At 41.3% G+C, this 22,883-nt stretch overlaps 1 protein-coding gene across 1 annotated transcript in view; it reads left to right on the top strand.

Annotated features, from left to right (window-relative positions):
• Positions 1-22,883, top strand: part of KSR2 (kinase suppressor of ras 2) — a 587,027-nt gene that overhangs the window by 242,817 nt on the left and 321,327 nt on the right. Inside the window, exon 4 of the mRNA XM_027865383.1 lies at positions 12,718-13,222. Within this exon, the coding sequence (XP_027721184.1) occupies positions 12,718-13,222 (505 nt within the window). The remainder of the gene's footprint in view (positions 1-12,717; positions 13,223-22,883) is intronic.

The following is a 22,883-nucleotide window of genomic DNA, read 5'->3' as shown; positions in this document are numbered from 1 at the left end:
ACATTCCTTGTTCTAAGGCCTTTTCTAGCTCTGACATTCTGTGTTCCACCAACTTTTCCTCCTGAGAATCTTTTGATCTTGTGAATCAAGGAATGTTAACATGCATTGCTTAGTATCTGTCCTTCCCCATAACTGCTGCCTAGTCAATGTTGTTAACAGCTCAAGGATTGCTGCCATACTTATTCCAACCCCCCCATAGGTGTGTAGATGCCTTAGGACTCCCTTTGTCTTTGTATCTGAAGCCCCTCACCTAGTCCCTTGCATGGAGCTGATGTTTCATGAATGTTCTTTGGGTTAAATTCATTTGAAGTCTCAGTGTGGTAGGGATTTACAACCATCTTAATACAGTCATGATTCGCTTATTCTTGCCCCCTCTTTCCCTTTCCCAAGGTGTGGGGAATGTTTTCTGACAGTATTTTAGGGAGTCAGGCTGATTTGTAAATTATAAGACCGCAGTTCTCTCTGCTCAGTGGCCAATAAATAAAGCCTCCTCATCTCTTAGATGCTTTTTTTTTTAAATAAGAGATCAGGTTCTTATGTTTTCTTTTCTCTAAGTAAGTGACAGTCTTCCTCATCACTGAGTTATGTCTGCCTCTGACTCAGATCTACTACTGCAGGAAGAAGGGGAATCAGTTTTTTGCAGCTCAGTAGATGGCTTGGTCATTCTCTCTCCTTCCTGGTCCTACAGGATTTGTGCCAGTAAATTAATATGAATTTAGGAAGCACCTACTGTGTAGGAAAGCACTGGAGATACAAAGAAAAATAAAAGACAGCCCCTGGTTTCAAGGGCCTCACAGTCTAATGGGGGAGACAACAAGCGGACCACTACTTTGAAAGAAGATATGTAGAGGCTGAGTTGAAGATCAATGAGAGGCAGCTGTTAGGTAGCACCTGGAGAGAGGGGAGGGGGCAGGGAGCAGTTGGATGTTAAGAATAATGAGAGCTGTTCGAAAGCGGAATGGGGTGCTCAGGAATCGAGTAGGTTTTCCCTTGTTGGGTTGGTTATATGGTGGAAGAGAGTCTTTTTCGTGTATGGTTTGGATAAGATGGCCTCTGAGGTACTTTCCAACTCTGAAAGTTTGTAAAGACTGTGGAATCTCTGTTGTCTGATGGAGTTTTCATGATGCAAAATCAGGTGCTTCCATTGTCCCATTGAAAGCTTATTTCCATCTGCAGAGTGAACCTGGCTTTTCCTGGGACAAAGAAAACGTTGCTGCACCCTGCTGATGTGCGCAATTAGTCTGAGCTTTCTGGAACTCTGTGACATCCCCCTCACTGGGGCCTCTGAGACACAGCACAACTTGTGCTGCTGGACAGTTGAGGATGGTCCCAAGTCGTCAAAGGGCTGTGAATCAGGAAGATCTCAAACCTCTTTTTATTTTTAAATATATTTTTACTTTCATTGTTTTTTTAAATACCAGCCATATTTCTGCCTATTGTTTCTTATAGCACAGTAATATTCTATTACAGTCATACACAATAATTTACTTAGGTATTTCTCAATCATTAGGCATCTACTTTATTTCCAGTTCTTTGCTGCCACAAAAATTGCTGTTATAAATATTTTGGTATAGGTGGTGTTTTTTGTTAATGACCTTTCAAGGTTATACATCTAGAAATGGGATCTCTAGGTCCAAAAGTATGGGGATATTAGTCACTATATTTATATAATTCCAAACTACTTTCCAGAATGGGTCTACCCATCTACAACTTCACCAACAATGCATTAACATCCCTATCCAGCATTTACTATTCTTGTTTTTTTGTCATCTTCATCTCTTTGCTATTTGGGAAGTGATATCTCTGGGTTGTTTTGATTTGTATTTCTCTCATTATTAATGATTTAGATAATTTTTTCATATGCTTATTAATAGTATGAAATTCTTCTTTTGAACACTATTTGTTCCTGTCTTCCTCACTCTTGGGGGGAATGACTTTGGTCCTTCTTTTAGATGTCTATTTTGACTATCAAATCTTCATTAGAGGTATTTAGTAATAAGATTTTTTCCAGTTAACTGCTTCTCTTTTTATTTTAGGTGTGCTATTTTTGTTGGTTCAAAAGATTTTCAATTTCACATAATCTAAATTACCCATTTTATCTTTTGAATTTGTCTCTATCCCTTGTTTAATTAAGAAATCATCTCCTAGCTGTAGCTATGAAATATCTACCAGACTGCTTTCTGGTTTTCTCAGCAATTTATCACATAGGGAGTTCTTTCTTGTATAATTTGTGTTTCCATGTTTATCAAACATGAATTATTTAGTTCAATTCCTTCTGAGTCTTCCTTTTCTTCTTGAACCTTCTAATCACTTGTCTTTATCAGCAGACTTCCTCAGATACACTGAGACTTTGAGTCTGAACTCATTCTCCAACAGTTACCCCATCTTTACTTCCCTCATCCCAGTGATCATGAATCACTGACTGCCAAAGAACGACACCCATCTCTCTACAAACCCAGCTGTCTACTCCCTCATTCCTATCTACTTTAACCCTTCATTAACAGTGTTGCCCTACCCCTTCCTGTGTGCCCTCTGGAACTCCTGCTCTTTAACTAACAAACTCCCTTTCAGTTTTGACCTCTTCCATCCTCTGAGATGATGTCCCATGGATAACACCAAATCTCTGGCTGTAGCAACAAACCTTCTCTTCTTTCCCCAACCCTCAGCTAAGGACCTCATCTCCTACTCCACTGAAGAAAAATGAGACTATTCACTACAAGATCACTTTTTTCCCTTCCCCTCATCTCACTCTCTCTGACATTAGCTTTGCATTATCTTCTCCTTCATTCCATTCTCCAAAGAAGAGACCCTTCACCTTAAGAAAGCCAGCCCCTCTTCTTGATTCCATCCCCTCCCTTCTCCAACATATAGCACTTGATATCGCTCCCTCTTCCTAATCTTCAGTTTCTATCTACTGTTTTTCCCTGTTGCCTACAAACAGGCCTTAGTCTCCCCATCTTAAAAAAAAAAAAAAAACTTCCATTAAGTCCTAGTATCATCTCTAGTTATCTTTACCCACACTGGAAGGGGCAGGGCAACACCATCATGAAGGTTTGAGGTAAATAGAAATGAGGGGGTAGACAGCTGGGCTTGTAGACAGATGGGTGTTGTTCTTCGGCACTCAGTGATTCATGATCACTGGGATGAGGACAACAAAGAATAGGTAACAGGATACATATCTTTTTAGCTAATCTCTTTTAAAAATCCATTTATACTCAGTCCTCCATTTCAGCTCTTTTCACTTATTCCTCAACCCCTTGCAATCTAACTTTTGTTTTTAAAATTCAACTGAAACCACTCTCTCCAATGTTACTAATGATGTCTTAATTACCAACTCTAATGATCTCTTCTCAAGTTTCACCCATCTTGACTTTTCTGCAGCATTTAATAATGTTTTCCTCCTGGATACTCTCTCTCCTTGGGTTTTCGTGACTCTGCTTGGTTCTCCTTCTACTTCTCTAATCACTCCTTCTCAGCCCCCTTGGCTGGCATACATGTCATGATCACAAACTGTGGATGCCCCCAAGGTCCAGTTCTTTTGCCTGTAATTTATTTTAAATCCCAAAAGAAATAAATTATTTGAGAATTAATAGCTACCTTGGGCTACAGCTGTAGCAATAACAATAAATATAGTAATGATAAGAACTCACATTTATACAATACTTTAGAGTGATTAAAGTAGTTTCCTTATAATACTTTACTATTCCCATGCTGCATATGAAGAAAACTGGAGGGATTTTCAATTTGAACTGATCTGTCCATGGTCACACAGCTAGTCACAATTTAAGAACCTAAGGATAAATAGCTAGGCAGCATCTACATAGTGCTTTAAAGTTTTCAAAATGCCTTACAAATATTCTCATTTTATACTTACAACAACCCTGGTAGGTAGGTGATACTATCATCCCTGTTTTACAGATGAGGAATCTGAGGCAGATAAAGGTTGAATAACTTGTCCAGGATCACATAGAGTCCGACGCCATATTTGAGCCTAATGTTCCTGACTGTAGGCCCAGTGCTGTCTCCATTGTGCCTCTAGTGGCCTCTTGGGATAAAGAAATTGTGAAGGTCACTTTGAGAGCTTTGGACTTATGAAGAATAGGCACTGAGATGAATTTGGGAGAACTTGAAGATAAACTGGAAGAAGACAATTTGAACTGAAGGAGGGGAAGGGCTCAACTTGAGGAAAGATTCAATTTTAAGGAGGAAAAGGATTAGGGAATAAGGACCTAAACAGATTGAAAAGTGAGGAAGTAGTTGGCCAGGCAAAAGTGAAAATAAAACAAGTTGCCAAATGAACCAATGGGAAAAGTAAATTGTTGAGCAAACCAAAATGGCAAAACAAATAAGAGTTAAGTGAGAATAGGAAAAGAAAGCAACATATAGCTTGTAGGCAGTGGTGAGGACAAAGCAAAGGAATTGGGAGCCAAGGCTGTAAAGATATTAAAGAAGTATTTAAGAGATGAGGTATAAGTAGTTCCCAAGTCACTCAAAAACAATCTCAGCTGGTATGCAGACCAGGGAGAAATAGCTTCTTTTAAAAATATTTTATTTATTTTAACATTCACTTTTTAAAAAATTGAGTTTCAAATTCTCTCTTTCTTTGCAGCCCCTCCCCCACCCTTTGTGAAGGCAAGCAATATTATATCAGTTATTCATATGAAGTCATGCAAAATATATTTCCACATTAACTATGTTAGCAAAAAAAGAAAAATGAAGTAAATGAAAAAAGTATGCATCAATCTGCACTCAGAGTTCATCAGTTCTCTCTCTGGAGATGGATAGTACTTTTCTTCATGAATCCTTTGGAATTGTCTTGAATCGTTGTATTGATCAGAGTAGCTAAATCTTTCACGGTTGATCATCATTACGATGTTACTGTTACTGGGTATGATGTGCTCCTGGTTCTGCTCACTTCATTTTGTATCAGTTCATATAAGTCTTCCAAGTTTTTCTGAAATCATCCCCCTCATCATTTCTCACAGCACAATAGTATTCTATAGCAATCATAGACCACAACTTGTTTAGCTCTTCCTTAGGAGAAATGACTTCTATTGAGTGTACTGTATTTGCAGGTTTGCCATTGTCAAGTGACTGCCACTTATGGGCTAAGTGTTGATTTCTCTTCATCATAGAAGAAGGAAGTCAGAGGGCCTGGGTTCAAATCTCAGATGTGTCACTAAATACCTATGCATGATCTTGGACCTTTCTGGGCCTTACTTTCCTCAACAATATAATAAGAGGGGTCAGCAAGATGACCTCTGAAGTTCCAGCTGTAAATCTATGATGGTTTATTTGGTGTCCTCTAGCCATTCTGTCTCCCATCCCCATTTCTTTGCCTAGGCTGTTCCTTACACCTGGGATTCATTCTCTTTTCCTCTATCTCATAGAATCTCTAGCTTTCCTTCCAGGCTCAGCTCAGTGTCACATCCTATATACTCTCCCTTCTGAAAATTGCCTTATGTTCATTTGGTTTATATTTTGTACTTCAATCTGTGTACAGGTTATCTCCTTCCAAATAGAATGTGACCATCTTGGGGGCAGGGGCTCTCTCATTTTTTGTGCCTCTGCTGCCATTGCCTAGCATAGTGCTTTGCACACCGTAGGCTCTTAATAAGTGTTTGTTGACTTGAATCACAATCTCCACACTCGCCCACAAATACAAATCAAGCCTCAAAGAAAATCTTATGATTAGAATTGTTTACATTGTAAGAAAAGAAGACTCTGAAATCTAACCCAAAAAATAGAAATTAGATTTCTTTGTTCTTTTCTGATCTTCCTTCCCACTGGGGACTTAAAAAGATTTTTTTTTTTGTTTTATGTCATCCAAAGCAAAGTTTATGCTGTTCTAATTCTGTTTCTCTGCTGTGTATCACCTCACATGAATCTTTGCACACTGCTTTACGGTCTTCCCATTCGTCATTTGAGTAGTGAGATAATGGCTCATCCATACGAACAATTATAGAAGGAACTGGGTGTATTTTAGCCCGGAAAAAAGAATAGTGTGTGTGTGTGTGTGTGTGTGTGTGTGTGTGTGTGTGTGGTGGGTGGGGGGTTGCATTTTAGCTGTCTTCAAGTGTTTGAAGGACTATTGTGTAAAGAAGGGTTTCTGTTTGCTCTGCATCGCCCCAATAGGGAGAGCTTGGAACTGCAAAGAGGTCAGCCAAAGACTTGATGTCAAGAAAAAATTCTTGATGATGAGAATTGTCCAAACCCTCAGTCTTCCATCTCAGTGCCTTTGCACCGGCTGTCCCCCATGTCTGGAATGCTCTACCTCCTCGCCTCTGGCTCTTAGTTTCCCTGGCTATCTTTATGACTCAACTCAAATTACATCTACTTTCCTGGTCCCTTCAGGTACTAATGCCTGTCCCTCTGATGTTCCTTTGCATATACTCTGAATAAATCTTTTAGGTACCTGGTTATTTACATGTTGTCTCCCTCATTAGAATGTAAGCTCCTTGAGAACAATGTCTTTCACCTTTTTTTTTTGTATCCTCAGAGCTTAGCACAATGCCTGACACACAGGCAGTATTTAATATATGCTCATGGATCTGTTGGTTGCCAGACTTTGTTTAAAAAGATGCCTGTTGGGGCAGCTAGGTGGTGCAGTGGATAGAGCACTGGCCCTGGAGTCAGGAGGACCTGAATTGAAATCTGGCCTCAGACACATAACACTTACTAGCTCTGTGGCCCTGGGCAAGTCACTTAACCCCATTACCTATCCAAAACAAAACAAAACGAAAAGATGCCTGTTCAGGTAGACCCTGATGCTTGCTTTATGACCATGTATAAGTAACTTAACCTTTCTATGCCGCATATAGATTGCTAGGACTTATTAACTCATAGAAGGATATAGAAAGAAGAAATTCTAACACCAGGACTTAATTATCTATTCTAGTGAAATATTTTTGTGTATTATTTGTGTATTATTTTTATATGTTTAAGGTACTATTCCAGGAGAGGAGACAAAGTCTTTTCTGGGGCTTACAAGCCAGTAGAAGGGATATTTCAATAATCTATCAATCAATGTTTATTAAATGCTTAATATGTGCCAGGTACTGTGCCAAGGGCTTGGGATACAAACAGAAAAGAAAAAAAAATAGTCCCTGCCTTTGCCTTCAGGGAGTTTACATTCTTATTGGGGAGACAAGAGAGAGGGAGAGGGAGAGAGATGGAGACAGAGAGAGAGACAGAGAGAGAGAGAGAGAGAGAGAGACAGAGAGACAGAGAGACAGAGACAGAGAGACAGAGAGAGAAAGAGAGACTGACAGAGAAAGATAGAGAGACAGAGAGAGACACACACAGAGACAGACAGACAGAGAGACAGAGAGAGCGAGACAGAGAGAGAGAAAAAAGACAGAGAGAGACAGAGAGAGAAAAAAAGACAGAGAAAGAGAGAGAAATAGAGAGAGAGATCTGTATCTATCTATCTCTATAGGATACCCACAGAGTAGATGGAAGGTAACCTTAGAAAGGAGGGCATTGGCAGCTGGGGCATGTAAGAAAAGCCTGCAAAAGGTGGCACTTAGGCTAAGTTCTGAAGGAATTCTAAGAGGTGGAAGTGAGAAGGAAGATCATTCCAGGCATGGGGGACAGCCAGTGCAAAGGCATGGAGAGGAGAAATGGAACACCATACATGAGCAAAATGGCAGGTAGGCATTTGTCTCTGGACCACAGAGTGGGGAGCGGGGGGAGTAATGCATGAGAAGACGGCAAAGATAGGAAGAGCTGTGGATGATCGAGGAGGAAACAGGTGCTATGAAATGGAGTAAAGCACAGCATCCATGAAGAATGGCTATGACATAAGGTGAGGTCCAAAGAAGGAAATCTCAGGGAGATGGATGGAAATGTGAAAAACCCTATGTTTCTTCTTTGGTGACGAAAGGCCTGAGATGCAAAGAAGAATCCCAATCTTCAAGCTGGAAGGACTTTAAAGGCCATGTAGTGCAACTTGCCCCTGGGTTGGATAGTGAGGTGAGATCCTAGATCTAGAATTAGAAGCAACCTTAGAGGTCATCTAGCCCAATCCCTTCATTTTTCAGATGAGGAAACTGAGGCCCAAGAAATCCAATGGCTTTTCCGACATCATACAGGTAGTAAATATGGGACTTGGGATCTGAATTTCGAGCCTATGACCCCACATTCAATGTTCTTTCCATTGTACCAAAATGGACCCTATTAGGACAAAAGCTATGATTTGGTTGGCATAGAAAACTACCTGATAAGGAAACTCTCTTCTCTAATGAAAATTGGGATCTGCTCTGCAACTTAATAGTCGTGGAGAATGGCTGAGAGCGTGGAGAGGTTGTGACTCGCTCAGGGTCCTACCTGAAGAAGGAAATGGCAAAACCACTCCAGGATCTTTGCCAAGAGAACCCCCAAAGAGGGGCATCTAGGTGGTGCAGTGGATTGAGCTCCAGCCTCGGAGTCAGAAGGACCTGAGTTCAAATATGGCCTCAGACACTTGACACTTACTAGCTGTGTGACCTTGGGCAAGTCACTTAATCCTGATTGCCTCACCAAAAAGCAAAAAACAAAAAACAACAATAACAAAAACCCCCAAAGAGGTCATGAAGAGTTGGACATGACTGAAAAATGATTCCTCAATAACAATAACAAGATCTACAGACAATGTGCTTTAGAGGCAGGACTTGAACCCAGATCTATCCAACTCATAAGCCAGATTTCTATTCACTATACCATTCTGCGTGTGGATGGAGTGGTATCTTATTGGTTCTCATCCCAGGTATTCAGTTCAACAAACATTTCTTCAGCACCTATAGTCTACAAGGCATGAGGCATAAAAATCAAGAAAATGTTGCTTTCATCAGAAATTGTGGCAGTAGCATTATGGAAAAGGGGGCAGAAGGTACCAAGAATTATGGCCTGTTTAAGGTCCTGTGCTAAGAATACTAAGATAAAAAATGATGCATTCCCTGCTCTCAAGGAGTTCATATTCTACTGGGGTTAGGGGATGTTGGGGATTAGATAGTGCCCTTGGGAAAGAAAAGCCAGAAGTGAATTAATGATCTGGCAACTTTACCTCCACCCAATCAGAGACTGAGGGGCATAAGGAAGCCCAATAGTTATTCTACCCACCTCATATGGGAAAGGAATCTCTATGATGGTAGCTTTTCCAAGTAGTCATTCAGCATGTGCTTGGAGACCCTCAGCGAGGGAGGTCCTTCCTCCTGCCAAGGCATCCCACTCCACTCTGGGAGATTGCTCGTCATTCAGAAGGTGTTATTTATGTTGAGCTGAGTTCTTTTTCTCTGCAACTTTCACCTATAGTTACTTATTGTACCCCCGGAAGCCAAGGAGCACAAATTCAATGCCTTTGCCATGTCATAGCCTTACAAATATTTGAACACAGCCCCATGTCCTTTTGTCCCCTCCACCCCACCTGAGTACACAGATAAGTACAACATGAGGTAATGTACAATGGGGACCAAGAAGAAATGCGGTCAGACAAAATGTTCTAGAAAAACTTGAACAGAAAGAAAACTGAAAAATAAAAAAAGGTCAGTATCTTTCGATTAATCACGGGCTCATCAGAGCCCCAAAGCCAAGAATATTTTAGATCTAGTTTTCATACCTGGATATTCCTGTAACCTTGGTATCCCAGGGGTATGTGTATACATATGTGTTTGTGTGTGCGTGTGTGTTTGTGGGGGGGCGTGCATGTGTATGTGTGTTCATGTGTGTGTATGCATGTGTGTGTGTGTGTGTGTGTGTACTGAAAGCATCTCTGTAGATTATGGCTTGTTACTATTTCTGCTTTGCATAATTATGATGGTGTCTCCCTGGGCAGTTTACTAAGATTCTAGGGGCTTAATACGGGTCCTTTGTAGATTCAGATTCAATAGGAATTTTACAAGCTCAGGACAGGGGAAGGTTTGGCAATAAGACTGTCTCCAAAATGGTCTAGAGCTTTTAGTGGACAAAAAACTCAGTATGAATAAAAAAAAAGAATAATAATGCTAGCATTTATATGGCATCTACTATGTGCCAGACACTGTGGTAAGTGCTTTATAAATATTTATCTCATTTGATTCCCACAATGACCCGGGAGGTAGGAGCTATTAGTATCCCACTTTTTCAGCTGAGAAAACTGAGGCAAATAGAAGCCAAGTGACTTGTCCTGGATCACGCAGCTAGTAAATATCTGAGGCTAGATTTGAACTCGGGCCTTTCCGACTCCAGGTCCATTGTGCTACTATCGTGGGACCTATCAACAATGTGGTTTGGGAGCACCAAAAGCTAATGCTATCTTAGGTGGCATTAAAAGAGGCAAAGGATCCTGGATTAGTAGTTATATCCTCTGCCTCTGAATTAATGTTATCTGCTCTGGCTACCACATGTTAGGAAGGCCAGGAGAAACTGGAGGGCAGCTACAAGAGGACAGGCATGGCACTCATGGAGTTCCCCTAAAAGCCTTCCTTTTAACATACTGTCTTATTATAAAGTTGCTTATTTCTGTAACGACTTGAAAAACTTTATGTAGCTCCTCACTAATATTTATAGATACAAGTAATTGGCTGTGAAGCATACAACATATTCAAATGTCATGAATTCTTGTTGACCTGCATATTGTTCTGACAGCCATTGAGCTATCAGGGGAGAGAAAGTCTAATGCAGTTCTCCTACATTATACCATTTTAATTAAAAATTCACTCATGGCATTTAAAATTTATCTTACTGTAGCAGGGCCATCAATAAGTTTGCTAAATAACAAATTGGCAATAAATATTGCCTAACATCAGTTTCTACACTACTTCATACATATGTAATTAAATGAGCATCTTTAACCACACCTGTTCCTTCATCACCTTGCAATGCAAAATAGGAAGATTTTAGTTTCTCTATTAATTGCCTGCAAAGGTCTTTAGACATTTGTGCAATTATCTTTTCTGCAATATTATCTGTAAGTAGAACCATCCAAAGCTATTTTGCATATGATTCACCAAGCATCATTTTCACCATATCAATAGCATCAGGCAGCACTCTTTCCTTGATTGTAGATTTTTTTCTCCTTTACATTTAGCAATTCTGTAAGAAACCTCATATGATGCAAATGATATTTTTGATGTCACAGATATAGTTTTTGAAAAAAGTTTGTTTTGGAATCTAATTCTATCTGGAAAAAAATAATTGTCTTGCTAACACATTCTGCATGCACACTTTCAAGATGTCATTTCAGTTTGTTATGTTTCATGCTATCTGCGTCTAAAAGATTTGTATAGAACAAACATATAAATTGGAAAAAAATGCTATTAAAAAGTGAAAAAAAAGAATGAATATAAGTGTCTTTTGTCTCCATCAATAATAGTACTTGTGAAATTCAGTAATACGGTGGACCATATGACCTGGATTTGTTTTTGGTTTCAGGTTTTTTTTTTGTTTTTGCTTTGTATTTCTATATTTCAAGCATTTGAGCTGCCTTTATTTTCTCAGCTATCTTAGTTTCACCTCTACCAGTGTATTTTCTCATCAAACCAGTTGTGCATTTACTCATCAGGAAGAAATATGATTTCTTTTTTAAAATTAGACAAAAATTTAAGACAGTTAAATATAAAATGAATTTTGCCAATTTTCTCTAACTGTTCTCAAATTATTTCAGTTTTTTTAATTACAGTTTTGGGGGATACAAGTTTTTTATGTTAAACTTATCAAAAGGATTGGCTTTGAGAACTATAACAAATATTATGGCACTTTTAACTTCCATACAAGGTCTCTTTAACTTTGAATTTATACACTTCACATCCAAACATAGCAATGGAATAATGACCGCTCATCTGGTGGCAAGGTCCTTTGAGGAGAGTAGAAAGTAATGGCTAAAATCTTTGATATTTTTAAGTATAACTTCCATACCATAGGTTAATGAAGACAAAAGACTCAACAATAAAGCAAGAGTAATCTGATTGAGCAATTATTTAATATAAATGAGCAAAGGAGCTCAAATTTTAAAATGAACAAATGAATAAAACATGTATAAAGCATGCGACTGTGCAAAGCATTGTGCTAAGCATGGGGATACAAAGAAAAATAAGATGGTTCCTGTTCTTGAGAAGCTCACATGCTGTTGGAGCAGCTAGGTGGTGCCATAGTGGATAGAGCATGCTGGGCCCAGAGTCAGGAAGACTCATCTTCCCTAGTTCAAATCTGACCTCGGACACTTAATGGCTGTTTGACCCTGGGCAAGTCTCTTATTGAAGCTGGGACTGTCACATGGAGTAGAGTAAAGGCAGGGGATCATGATGGTTATCTTCAAGAACTTGAAGCCCTGTCCTTTAGAAAAGGGACTGGAATAGTTCTACTTGGTCCTAGAAGACAAAGCTAAGAACAGTGGGTAGTAGATACAGAGACACAACTTAGGCTAGATGTCAGGAAAACATTCCTCACAGTGTGAGTGGTCCCAAAGTTGAGTGTGCCACCTGGGGAGCTTAGTGGGTAGTTTCCCTTTCACTAGAGGCCTTTAAGTAGACAAGGAAGAGAAGGTAACAAGCCTAAGCAATAACTACTTGTTGGAGATGTTGTAAAGGGGAGTTTGTTACAGTACAGTTTGGACCAAATGGCTGCTCTTGTTTCCCCCAGCTATAAGGCTGTAGAAGCAAGTTGGGTAAGAAATGATAAATGCATAAGAGTGAAGGGTACTGCTGTTACCGTTCCCCTCACATTGCTAACTTTATGCTTATGTTTGTGTCTGTTTAAACCCAGGGGGCAGCCTTTCCAAGCAGGACTGGACCATTCAGTGGCCAACCCCAGAGACTGGGAAGGAGAACAATCCAGCTTGCCCACCCGAGTCTACTCCATGGATTCGCACCCACCTTTCCCAGAGCCCCAAAGTCCAGTCCAAATGTATTCAGCACTACTGTCCCCCTGGCCCCACTCTCGGCCCTGTATACACCCATGTGGACAGACTGACCGTGGAAGGCTACCCAGGCCTATGCCCCCCACTGGAGTCTGGGCACCGGTCCTTGCCACCTTCTCCCCGGCAGCGGCATGCGGTCCGTACACCACCCTGCACGCCGAACATTGTCACCACGGTGACCCCACCTGGTACACCTCCCATGAGGCGAAAGAACAAGCTGAAGCCCCCGGGCACCCCACCCCCCTCCTCCCGCAAGCTGATCCACCTCATTCCTGGCTTCACTGCTCTGCACCGGAGCAAGTCCCATGAATTTCAGTTGGGGCACCGGGTGGACGAGAGTCACACTCCAAAGTAAGTGAGGTCTGGGGGGCTGGTGCTGTGACTTCCATGATGTGAATGCCCCTGGTGACGGGGAAGCAGGAATGAACAGGGCTGTTCTGTTTCCCTGTGGAATCTCCTCCAGGAAAGAAAACTGATTGGGGGTAATTTTGTGTCCCTCAGGTGTTAAGATGGTCCTCTGAGAACAGAGGGAATGGGTTGAATGGTCACTTCAAGGTGCAATGGATCTATAGGAGACCCTTGAAATTACAAGATAATTGATCTAGAGCTGGAAAGGACCTCAGTAGCTGTCTAGACCCACCTGGCCACTTTACAAAGGAGGAAACTGAGGCCTGTAGAGAATCAATGACTTAGGGCCATCAGATCATAGATCTCGAGCTACAAGGGACCTCAAAGGCCATAGAGTCTAATCCCCTCCTTTTACAGAATAGGAAACTGAGACCCAAGGAGGTCAAGTGATTTGCCCATGGTTACATGGGTGATACATGACACATATAGGCTCTGAATCCATATCCTCTGACTCCAGAGCTAGGAGCCTTTCCACTCTAGTAGGCTGCTCACTTAAATTCTTACAGATTGAGAAACTGAGCCCCTAAAAGACTGACTAACTTGTCTAAGGTCACACATGTAATAAGTTGCTATCTTTTTTTAAATTAAATTATATTTGTTCAATGAGCAAATATTTATGTCTTGCCTTTTCATTCCTCACACCCATTGGGAAGAAATCCAAAAGCTTTGAAACAAATATGCATAGTCAAAAAAAATCTGACGTTGACCATGTCTAAAAATGTGTATTTCAATGTATATCCATCACCTCTCTATCAGGAGATGGGTAGCATACTTCCTTATCTGTTCTCTGGAATTGGAGTTCACCATTGGCTTGGTGAGAGCTCTTAAATCTTTCAAAGTTTTTGTCTTCCTAAGTTGTTGGTGTGTGTATAAATTGTTCTCCTGGTTCTATTTGAGCTGAGTCTTTTAAAAAAAGAGCCTGATATGCTAAGAGTTGGAGGTTAGAAAAGAGAGTGTTTCAGGCAGAGGGAAAAGCCAGTCTCTCCATGCAAAGGCGTGCAATGTCATAGAAGAGAAATAGCAAGTAGAGAAATAATTTCACTTTTCTGAGTCTCAGGAGGGGGACTCACTGATCCTGAAGGTCTCTGTTCTAGTTGTTAATACTTTGATCCCAATGTTAAAGGCAACTTCTCTTCTTTTATACCTGAGAAAGGAAGCATTTGCAGGTATTAGGCAAATCCCAGGGTAGATGAAGGGAGATCTCTCCCAGAAGGGAGAATGAGTGTAGGCCAAATTTGAATCAAACAAGCACATCCCAAAAGAGCAGGTTGAGGTCAGTACCTACGGAGGAATTGGAGCCTATCTGAATTCCAAGGGATAGTCACAGATAGGAAAGCCAGTGTCAGGAACAGACATTCAAACTGGGAGATCCAGGGTATTTCAGGAGGCAAAATATAGGGAGTTTCAGGGGAATGACCTCTGACTCAGATACTCAGAGAGTATCTTGGAATGGTGAGAGTTGTTTAGGATTATTCTTGCTCTACAAAAATTGCCATTTGGGGCTTAAAATTCAATCAATAGAATAAACATCTACTGTACGCTAAATGCTGTGCTAGGTGCTGGACATTCTGTAACATGGCATCAAGGACAATCAGAATGTTAGAGATCACAGCACAATGGTTTTCTAAGGGATGGGCATCCCAGAAGGCAGCTCCAATGTGACAGTGCTTATTCATTATACCATTGGCTCATTGGCCACTTATCAGATTGACATACATATCCAGTGAGACACTCTAGGTGGGGACAAATGGAATGCATAAAGACTACTCCTACTCCTACTCCTAGCTGCCATTTATGTTTAAGGTTTGCAAAGCATTTTACATACTTTGAAGATGAGGAAACTGAGGCTGGGAGAAGTTAAGTCCGTTATTCATGGTCATACAGCCAGCAAATAACTTAAACATGATTTGAACTCAAGTTTTCCTAACTCCAGGCCCAGCACTCTACCCAATGCACCACCAAATCACCTACCTGCCTAATGCTGAGAATATTAATCATTGAAAAGTTTCTAAAGTTTAACTCAGATCCATGAGAATCCAGAGCTATGGTTCAACCTTGGGTGTTGACATTTGGGACTTGGATTAGAGTAGGGAACCCCTAGAGTAGCAGAGATCCTATCAGTCAACTAGCATTTATTAAATGCCTACCATTGCCAGGCACTGTGCTAAATTCTAGATATAAAAAGAAAGTCCATTGGTGAGCATTTATTAAGCACCTACTATGTGCCAGGCAAAAGACAGTCATTGCTCTCAAGGAGCTCATTGTCTACTAAGGAATACAACATGCAAACAACTATGGACAAACAAGATCTGTACAGACTAAATTGGAAGGAATCCATGGGGAGCAGGCACAATCCAGATAAGTCCCCAAGATGTCAACTGTTTGCCAGTTGGGAGTCCTAGACTTGGAGGGATGAGTTATTTGATTCCCTTGCAGCCTATGCTTCTTTCCACATTTGAGGGGGGTTTGGGGGAGTGGCAGTCCAAGACCAGTAGGGGAAATCAAATGAATAAGCACTTATTAAGTGCCTACTAATTGCCTGGCACTATGATTGTCCATAGACTTAGATATGAGCTCTTTTCATGTTCTTAGTTGAAAGTGATAAACTTGTTTTCTATGCTCTGGTTAGCTTGGTGCTTGCAAGGGAACTGAGGACACCTCATGGAGAGCTAGAAATGAGCCAGATCCTGATGTCTGCAGAGAATCTCCTTGGGAGGCAGCAAATGGAAGCCAAAGAGCTTTTAAAGGATACTGCTTACTGAGATCCCTAAGACTGAACTTGGGTCTACATTGAGTTGTTTTTATGTGATGATCTGAACCAAGACTCACATCAGAATCTGAAAAAACAAAACAAAACAACCCTTGTCTTGTTTGATGACATGATTTCCCCCTCTCTTCTGCCCCCCCCCCAGTGATTTTATATTTAGAGGCCTCATCTGTATCTCCTGAACATGGCAGATGGGTAGGGAAGAATTAAATCCAGTAGGCAATAGGTGAGAGAGAGATACGAAGTAACTAGTCATTTGGCCCTTGGAATACAGCCGGATCCATTTTAAGGGTTCACTTTATCCTAGCATTAATAGTTATCTTACATCAGGGATCATTCCTCCCTCCTTTAACCTGTAAGTTCCTCTATGACCTTCTCTCTGATGATATTAGAGCAGTCAAAAGTCTATCTAGCATTCTCTGTTACTGAGATGAAGTCGAGTTTCAAAGGTCACTGATTTTTCTGCACAGATTATTTTCAAAGCATTTCCATCTGAGAATTTGAAGTAGATTTTTTTTTAAGAAAGGGTTTGGCACATGTGGGAGGAGTGGGGGGAGGGTACATAACAGAAAGGTTTGGGTTTTATTACTGATTCAGTTCTTAACAACAAGCTAGTAGAGGCAGCTCAATGATATAGGGAGTGTTGGACTTTGGAATTTTAGATATCTGAGTTCAAAATATGTCTCACTTCCTAGCTGTGTGACCTCAGGCAAGTCACTTCATCTTTCTGGCCCCAGTTTCTTCATCTGTAAAGTAGAGCCAGCTAGGTGGTAAAGTGGATAGAGCACCGGACTTGGAATCAGGAAAACTCTTCTTCATGAGTTCAAATCTAGCCTCAGACACTTACTAGCTGTGTGACCCTGGACAAGTTACTTAACCCTATTTAACTTAGTTTCCTCATCTGTCAAATGAGCTGGAGAAAGAAGTGGCAAACCACTCTAGTATCTTTGCCAATCAAACTCCAAATGGGGTCATGAAGAGTCAGACATGACTGAAAAACAACTGAACAATAAAACAACAACATATTCAAGGTTATCCTGAACTATCCTATCTTATCCACTGGAGAAGGAAATGGCCAACCACTCCAGCACTTTTGCCAAGAAAACCCTATAGACAGTATTAGCACGCTGGGGTCCAGAGGGTCACAAAGAGTTAGACAAGACTGAACAACAACAATAATGTTCAGGGCCTTGTATTTGACAATCTTGTCTATTGGATGGTACAACAGCTATGTGACTGGGGTGAGTCACTTAACTTCTCTGAGCCTTAGTTTCCTCATCTGTAAAATGGAAATGATCATGTCTGTTGTACCATTCATCAGGGAAAAATATGCTATGTAGTAGCAAGAGCCCAAGTAAGACAGTATGCCATACTACAAAGAGGACTTGCTTCGGGGCTTGGAGAACTCTTACTTGGGCTCTTGCTACTGAGTAGCAGTCTGTTCTATTTTCCCCTGATTTATTTTTCCAACAACTGGTGGGTGGGAGATCATGGACGGGGAGGTGGTTCCTGGTCTGGGTCTTGGAGGAATCTTAGGACAGTCTTGGAAATCTATAAGACAGACAAGTGGCTGTCCAGGCTCAGCAACTTTCTCCAGCTCCCAGACTGGGTTCAATGTCCACTGATTTTCTTATGATCCAGAAAACTATCTTGCTAATAGCCCTAGCAAGGAATTAAAGAAACACAGACAACAGCCATGGCACCCTTCTTCAGCTCATTTCTTCTTCATTTGAGACATTGGTGAAAAAGGAGATAGGGCAGAAGGCATTTGAGTGATTGTGAGATGAGAAGAAAATGTGGAGCTCTCTGCAAATGCTCTTAATTCTTCAGTGAAATTTGAGGCAAGGATTTGGCAAGCAGTTGGGTGATGGGGGAGCCTTGGGAGGTTTGAGGTGGGTTGTAAAAGTTTGGAAAAGCTATTGCGGTGAGCAGGATTATGATTTGATTAGGGACATGTAAAAGAAGTGCCATGCAGCAGTGAGGGCCCAGTTGAGATTATGTAACATAAATTTGTAGTGGACCCAGTCAACATAGTTTTGTGGTTTTCTCTAGTTCAACAGCTGGAGTAGGAGCAAAGGCAATAGATGGTAGGGAGTAAACAATGGCTGATGCTTGACCAGGCCAAAATCTTCAATAGGATAAGAGGGAAATGGACACCAGAGAAGGGGGCAAGAGTAGAATTGAATTAGATTACCAAGGCATCAAGATGGGGAAGGGACAAAAGTATAGCCAGTGCAAGCAAGCGTGATAGTCTGGGAAAGAGGGAAAGGTGGAAACAGATTATGGTCTGATAAAGTGTTTCCAGAGTTCATGAACGTGAAAGTGGAACACTTTGCAGGTGATGGCAAGATTTAGTGTATGACTGTCTCTGTATATAACTGATATAAGGTGGAATAGTTGGTCATTAGAAAGTTGAGGAACTGGAAGTTTAGGGTATTTGAGGTAGTATCGATATGTATGTTGAAGTACTCTAGTATGAGGAGTAGAGATAGGAGAGGAAAGATGGTGAACCAGGCGCTGAACTCATTGAGGAAAGGAGAGTATCTTGGAGATTTGTACACAACAGCCACCAGAGTCTCAATTAGGTGACAAATTTGAATTGAATGAACCTCCAAGGAGGAGAGATTACTGGGGATAGTGGGAGAGCCCGAAGGTGGCAGTGGGGAGCAGGAGTATTCTAATTCCCCTATTATGACCAGTGAGTCAGGGGACATGAGTGAAACTATGCCAGTGCTGGAAAGGGTTACCAACAATGCTGTGCTATCAGAAGGGATTCAGATCTCAGTGAATTGGAGAAGATGGAAGGAGTGAGAAAGGAAAAGGGTTAGAAAGAAAGCAAGTTTGTTACCTATAAAGGAGACACTTCCGAAAGCACAGCGGAACGGGGGATGGCTTTAGAGTAGGACATGAGAAGGTTAGGTTGAGGGAAATTGACAGAAGGGAGTGGTCAGTAGGGGACAAAAAATAGGACTTGGATAATGACAGCCGTGGGTTCACCATCATTGTGATGGGGAGGATATGAAGTGGTGGGTGTGTGTTGACCATTGAAGAATGATTTCTTGTAGGTTTTTATTATACTTAGGTGTTCAGCCTCAGGAGAATATACTCTGGGATATAGAGAAGGGGATAAGACATATGTCCCCGTTCTCAGAGAACTTACCATCTAACTGGGGAGATAAGACATGAAGAGATCTAAAATAAATGATGAACAATACCAAGTCATATATTCTAAGGGCCACAACATCAACAGACAGCATAGGAGTTCTGAAGGAAGGCAAGATTGGCCAGGTCACGGCTTCCATGTCAGTCGGTCAGACAGCAAACATTTATTAAATGCTTACTATGTGCTGCACAGCCCAGGGATTAGTATAGGGATGGATAGAAGAGGGGGTCAAAGAACATGTTGGTTGAGGGTAGCCCAGTGTTAGAACAATGCACTTGGCCACATGGGGATTCCACCTCATGGTTCAGAAACTGGAGGCCAGGGCTGGGGCAGCCACTTAGAACAAGCACCTGCTGTATGATTGTGTTTGCCACCTGGAAAGAAATCTGCCTGGCTGCTACTCTGCTCTCCTGGTTCGGGGACAAGGAGGGAGGGCACAGATGTAGACCTTCTTGACCTTTTTCCTGCTTCCTGAACCAAAAAAAGGCTGTTGAATTCAAAGAAGTAGACATCGTGGATGAGAGCCTAAGAGTAAATCCTGCCCGTCAGTCAGAAAAGTGTTTCAGGGCCTTCCTCCACAGCATTTTAGCAAAGTGGGGAGACTGTAGCTTGCACCTTGGGGAATGCATAAATTGTCCAGCTCCCCTTCTGCTGTTTATCTTCTTTTCTTTTCAATTTGTTAGTTGGATATTCAGTGTTATCCCCTCCCCCATCTCTCTTGCCGCGTTCCTTCTGGGATCCCATTAAATACTGCTTTTTTCTCTCCAGCTGCTGAATGAGCCTACTGTAATGGATGGTGTCATGGCCATTTTGAGAACCTGAGGATGATTATAAAAACACATTTAATGAGGATTAAGCGCTGCTGCCTGCCTCAGGAGGGGGATGGCTGGGTTTGTTAATGTCAACAGAGCAAAAGAAGGATGAAAAACCCAGCGAAAAGCATGGACTCTTATCCCTGTTATGTTTGATAGAGGTGGGAAGCTTCTGTTTAAGATGTTGAGCTTTGTAATTAACGCATTGATTGTTTTATCCTGAGTTTGGCCTTACCTAGGAAGGCTAGTAGCTTTTCTTTTTTTTAGAGCCAACCAGTTTTTGCAGGAAGTCGTAAAAATACTTCCATTCCGTCCTACCTTCCCTTGATTCTGAATCCATAGCTGTTATTATCCAAACCCCATTCCCCACTTTCCAGGGGTGGTGGTTGTTATTTAGTCATTTTCAGTCGTGTCTGACTCTTCATGATCTCATTTTTTTTTTTTTTTTGGCTAAGACACTGGGGTGGTTTGCTATATCCTTCTCTAGCTCATTTTACAGGTGAGGAAACTGAGGCAAACAGGGCTAAGTAGATTGCTCAGGGTCACACAGCTACTAAGTGTCTGAGGCTGGATTTGAACTCAGGTCTTCCTGATTCCAGGTCCAGAGCTCTATCCAGTGTGTTGCCTAGCTACCCAAACAAATATTTATTAAGTACCTATTGTATGTCAGGCATTTCGCTAATTGCTGGGCATACAAAAAAGGACAAAAACATGATACTTGTCCTCAAGGAGCTTACCTTCTCAGGGGAGAAACAATGTGTAAATAACTACATATATATGTATATATATGAGGCATAGAGAGTAAATGGAGGTAATCTCAGAGGGAGACCCCAAGCCTCTTGGGGGAGGACAGAGAAAAGGCCGTGATTCACCTGCTTCTGAGGCCAGTGTTAAAAGGAGGTCAGAAAGTCCTTTACCAAATTACAAGCTGGATAAAATATTTTCATCCTTCAAATATCTGCAGTTGTCAATGTAGGGACAGTGGCAAGAACTCTGCTCTGGAATGAGAGGATTTGGATTCACATCCCACTTCTGAGACGTGGGTGACCTTGGATAAGTCACTTAACTCTCATGAGCATCAGTTTCCTCAACTATAAAATGAAGGGTTTGGACCAGGTGGCCATAAATTTCCTTCTGACTCTAAATCTATAATCCTGTGACCGCTCTAAGACTCAACTTCCAAATCTGAAAAAAAATGTCAATGTAGCCTTGTCCAAAGAGGTTTGGTGGTGATTTTTTTTTTTTTTTTTTGGCCACAATGGCTCTTGAAGTCTCTTTACTATGACAGAGAGAAGGTCTGAATTTCATAGATTGAGGCAGCACACACCCACACCAATGAAATAAATCACAGGTCTTTTGGAGAAAAAAAAAACAAAAAACAACCAACCTAGACTTACGGTCAGAGGAACAGGATTCAAATCCTACCACTGCTATTTAGTATCTATATGACCTTGGGCAAGTTACTTTACTTCCCTCTAAAATGAGGGAATTGGATTACCTGGCCTCTGTGGTCTCTGCCAGCTCTAAACCTGTGATCCTATGGTGTCATTTTACAGGTGAGAAAACTAAGGCCCAGAAATGCTAAGAGACTTGCTTAGGGCTACAGCAGTGATAAGTAGCAGTGCTTGGATTAAAAGTTAGGTCCTCAGATCCCTGTGTGACTGACCCTGAAAAATACTAATTAATGCTTGAATAGTGCTTCAAAAGTAAAAAGGTTTATGAAACGCTTTACATGTGTTATCTTATTTGATCATCACAACAAGCCTGTGAGGTAAATACAGTTATCATCCCCATTTTGGAGAGAAGGAAACTGAGGCTGAGAAAGATTGAATGATTTGTTCAGGGGGTCACATAGTTAATCAGTGTGAACACAGGGCTTCCTGATTCTAAGCTTTGCCCACTCTGCCATCTGGCTGTCACAAGTCACTTAACCCCTTTGGGCCTCAGTTTCCTCATTTGTAAAATGAGAGCTTTGGATTAGAAGAAGCCCAAAATTCCTTCTAGTTTGAAATCTATGAGCTTATAATCACATAAAGCAGTAAGGGCTCCAGAAGAATAAGTGATTTCTTTCTTTCCTTCCTTCCTTCCTTTCTTCTTTCTTTCTTTTTTCCCTTCCTTCCTTCCCTCTGTCCCTCTCTCCATCCCCTCCTGTCCCTCTCTCCTTTCCTTCCCCCTCTCCCCTCTCCATTCTACTCCCACACAAGATGTGTTGGTTTGTGACCTGATTGATTCCGAATGTGGCAATTAAAGGAAAACATGGGGGAAATTGATATTTTAAAGCATCCCTTTTTTCCCTCCCTCTACTAATTTACCAGAGGAACCCTGTAGGGAAACATTGCTGGAATGATCTCATATCTACAGGACTGGTTTCCGAAAATTGTTGCAAAGTTTTAACTCAGAATTTTAGATATTTTGTGACTTAAAGGCTGGGGTTAATGAGCCTGTGCAGGGTTCCAGTGCCTCTCCTCAACCTACAATTATGATGATTGTGATTCGCAGGTATTAAAGGAAGGACATTTGAATTATTCTTGGAATTAAGAAATCTAAGAATGAAAGCCTTATGCCATGCATCAGTTCAGTAATTTTTCAGTTATGTCTCACTTTTCATGACCCTGTTTGGGGTTTTCTTGGTAAAGAAAGTGGCTTGCCATCTCCTTCTCCAGCTCATTTTACAGATGGGGAAACTGAGGCAAACAGGGCTAAGCGACTTGCCCAGGGTCATCCAGCTAGTAAGTGTCTGAGGCCAGATTTGAACTCAGAAAGATAAGTCTTCCTGACTCCAGCCCTGGCATTTTATCTATTTTACTACCTAGCTACCCCTGCCTCTTAGTCACCAACTTTCAAAAATTGTTGGAGCCAAGA

The sequence above is a fragment of the Vombatus ursinus genome, unplaced genomic scaffold (genome assembly GCF_900497805.2).
Source record: "Vombatus ursinus unplaced genomic scaffold, bare-nosed wombat genome assembly UNPS02001287.1, whole genome shotgun sequence".
Taxonomy (NCBI): domain Eukaryota; kingdom Metazoa; phylum Chordata; class Mammalia; order Diprotodontia; family Vombatidae; genus Vombatus; species Vombatus ursinus.
Note: the sequence above shows the minus strand (reverse complement) of the source record. Positions and strands in the feature narration are given on the sequence as shown.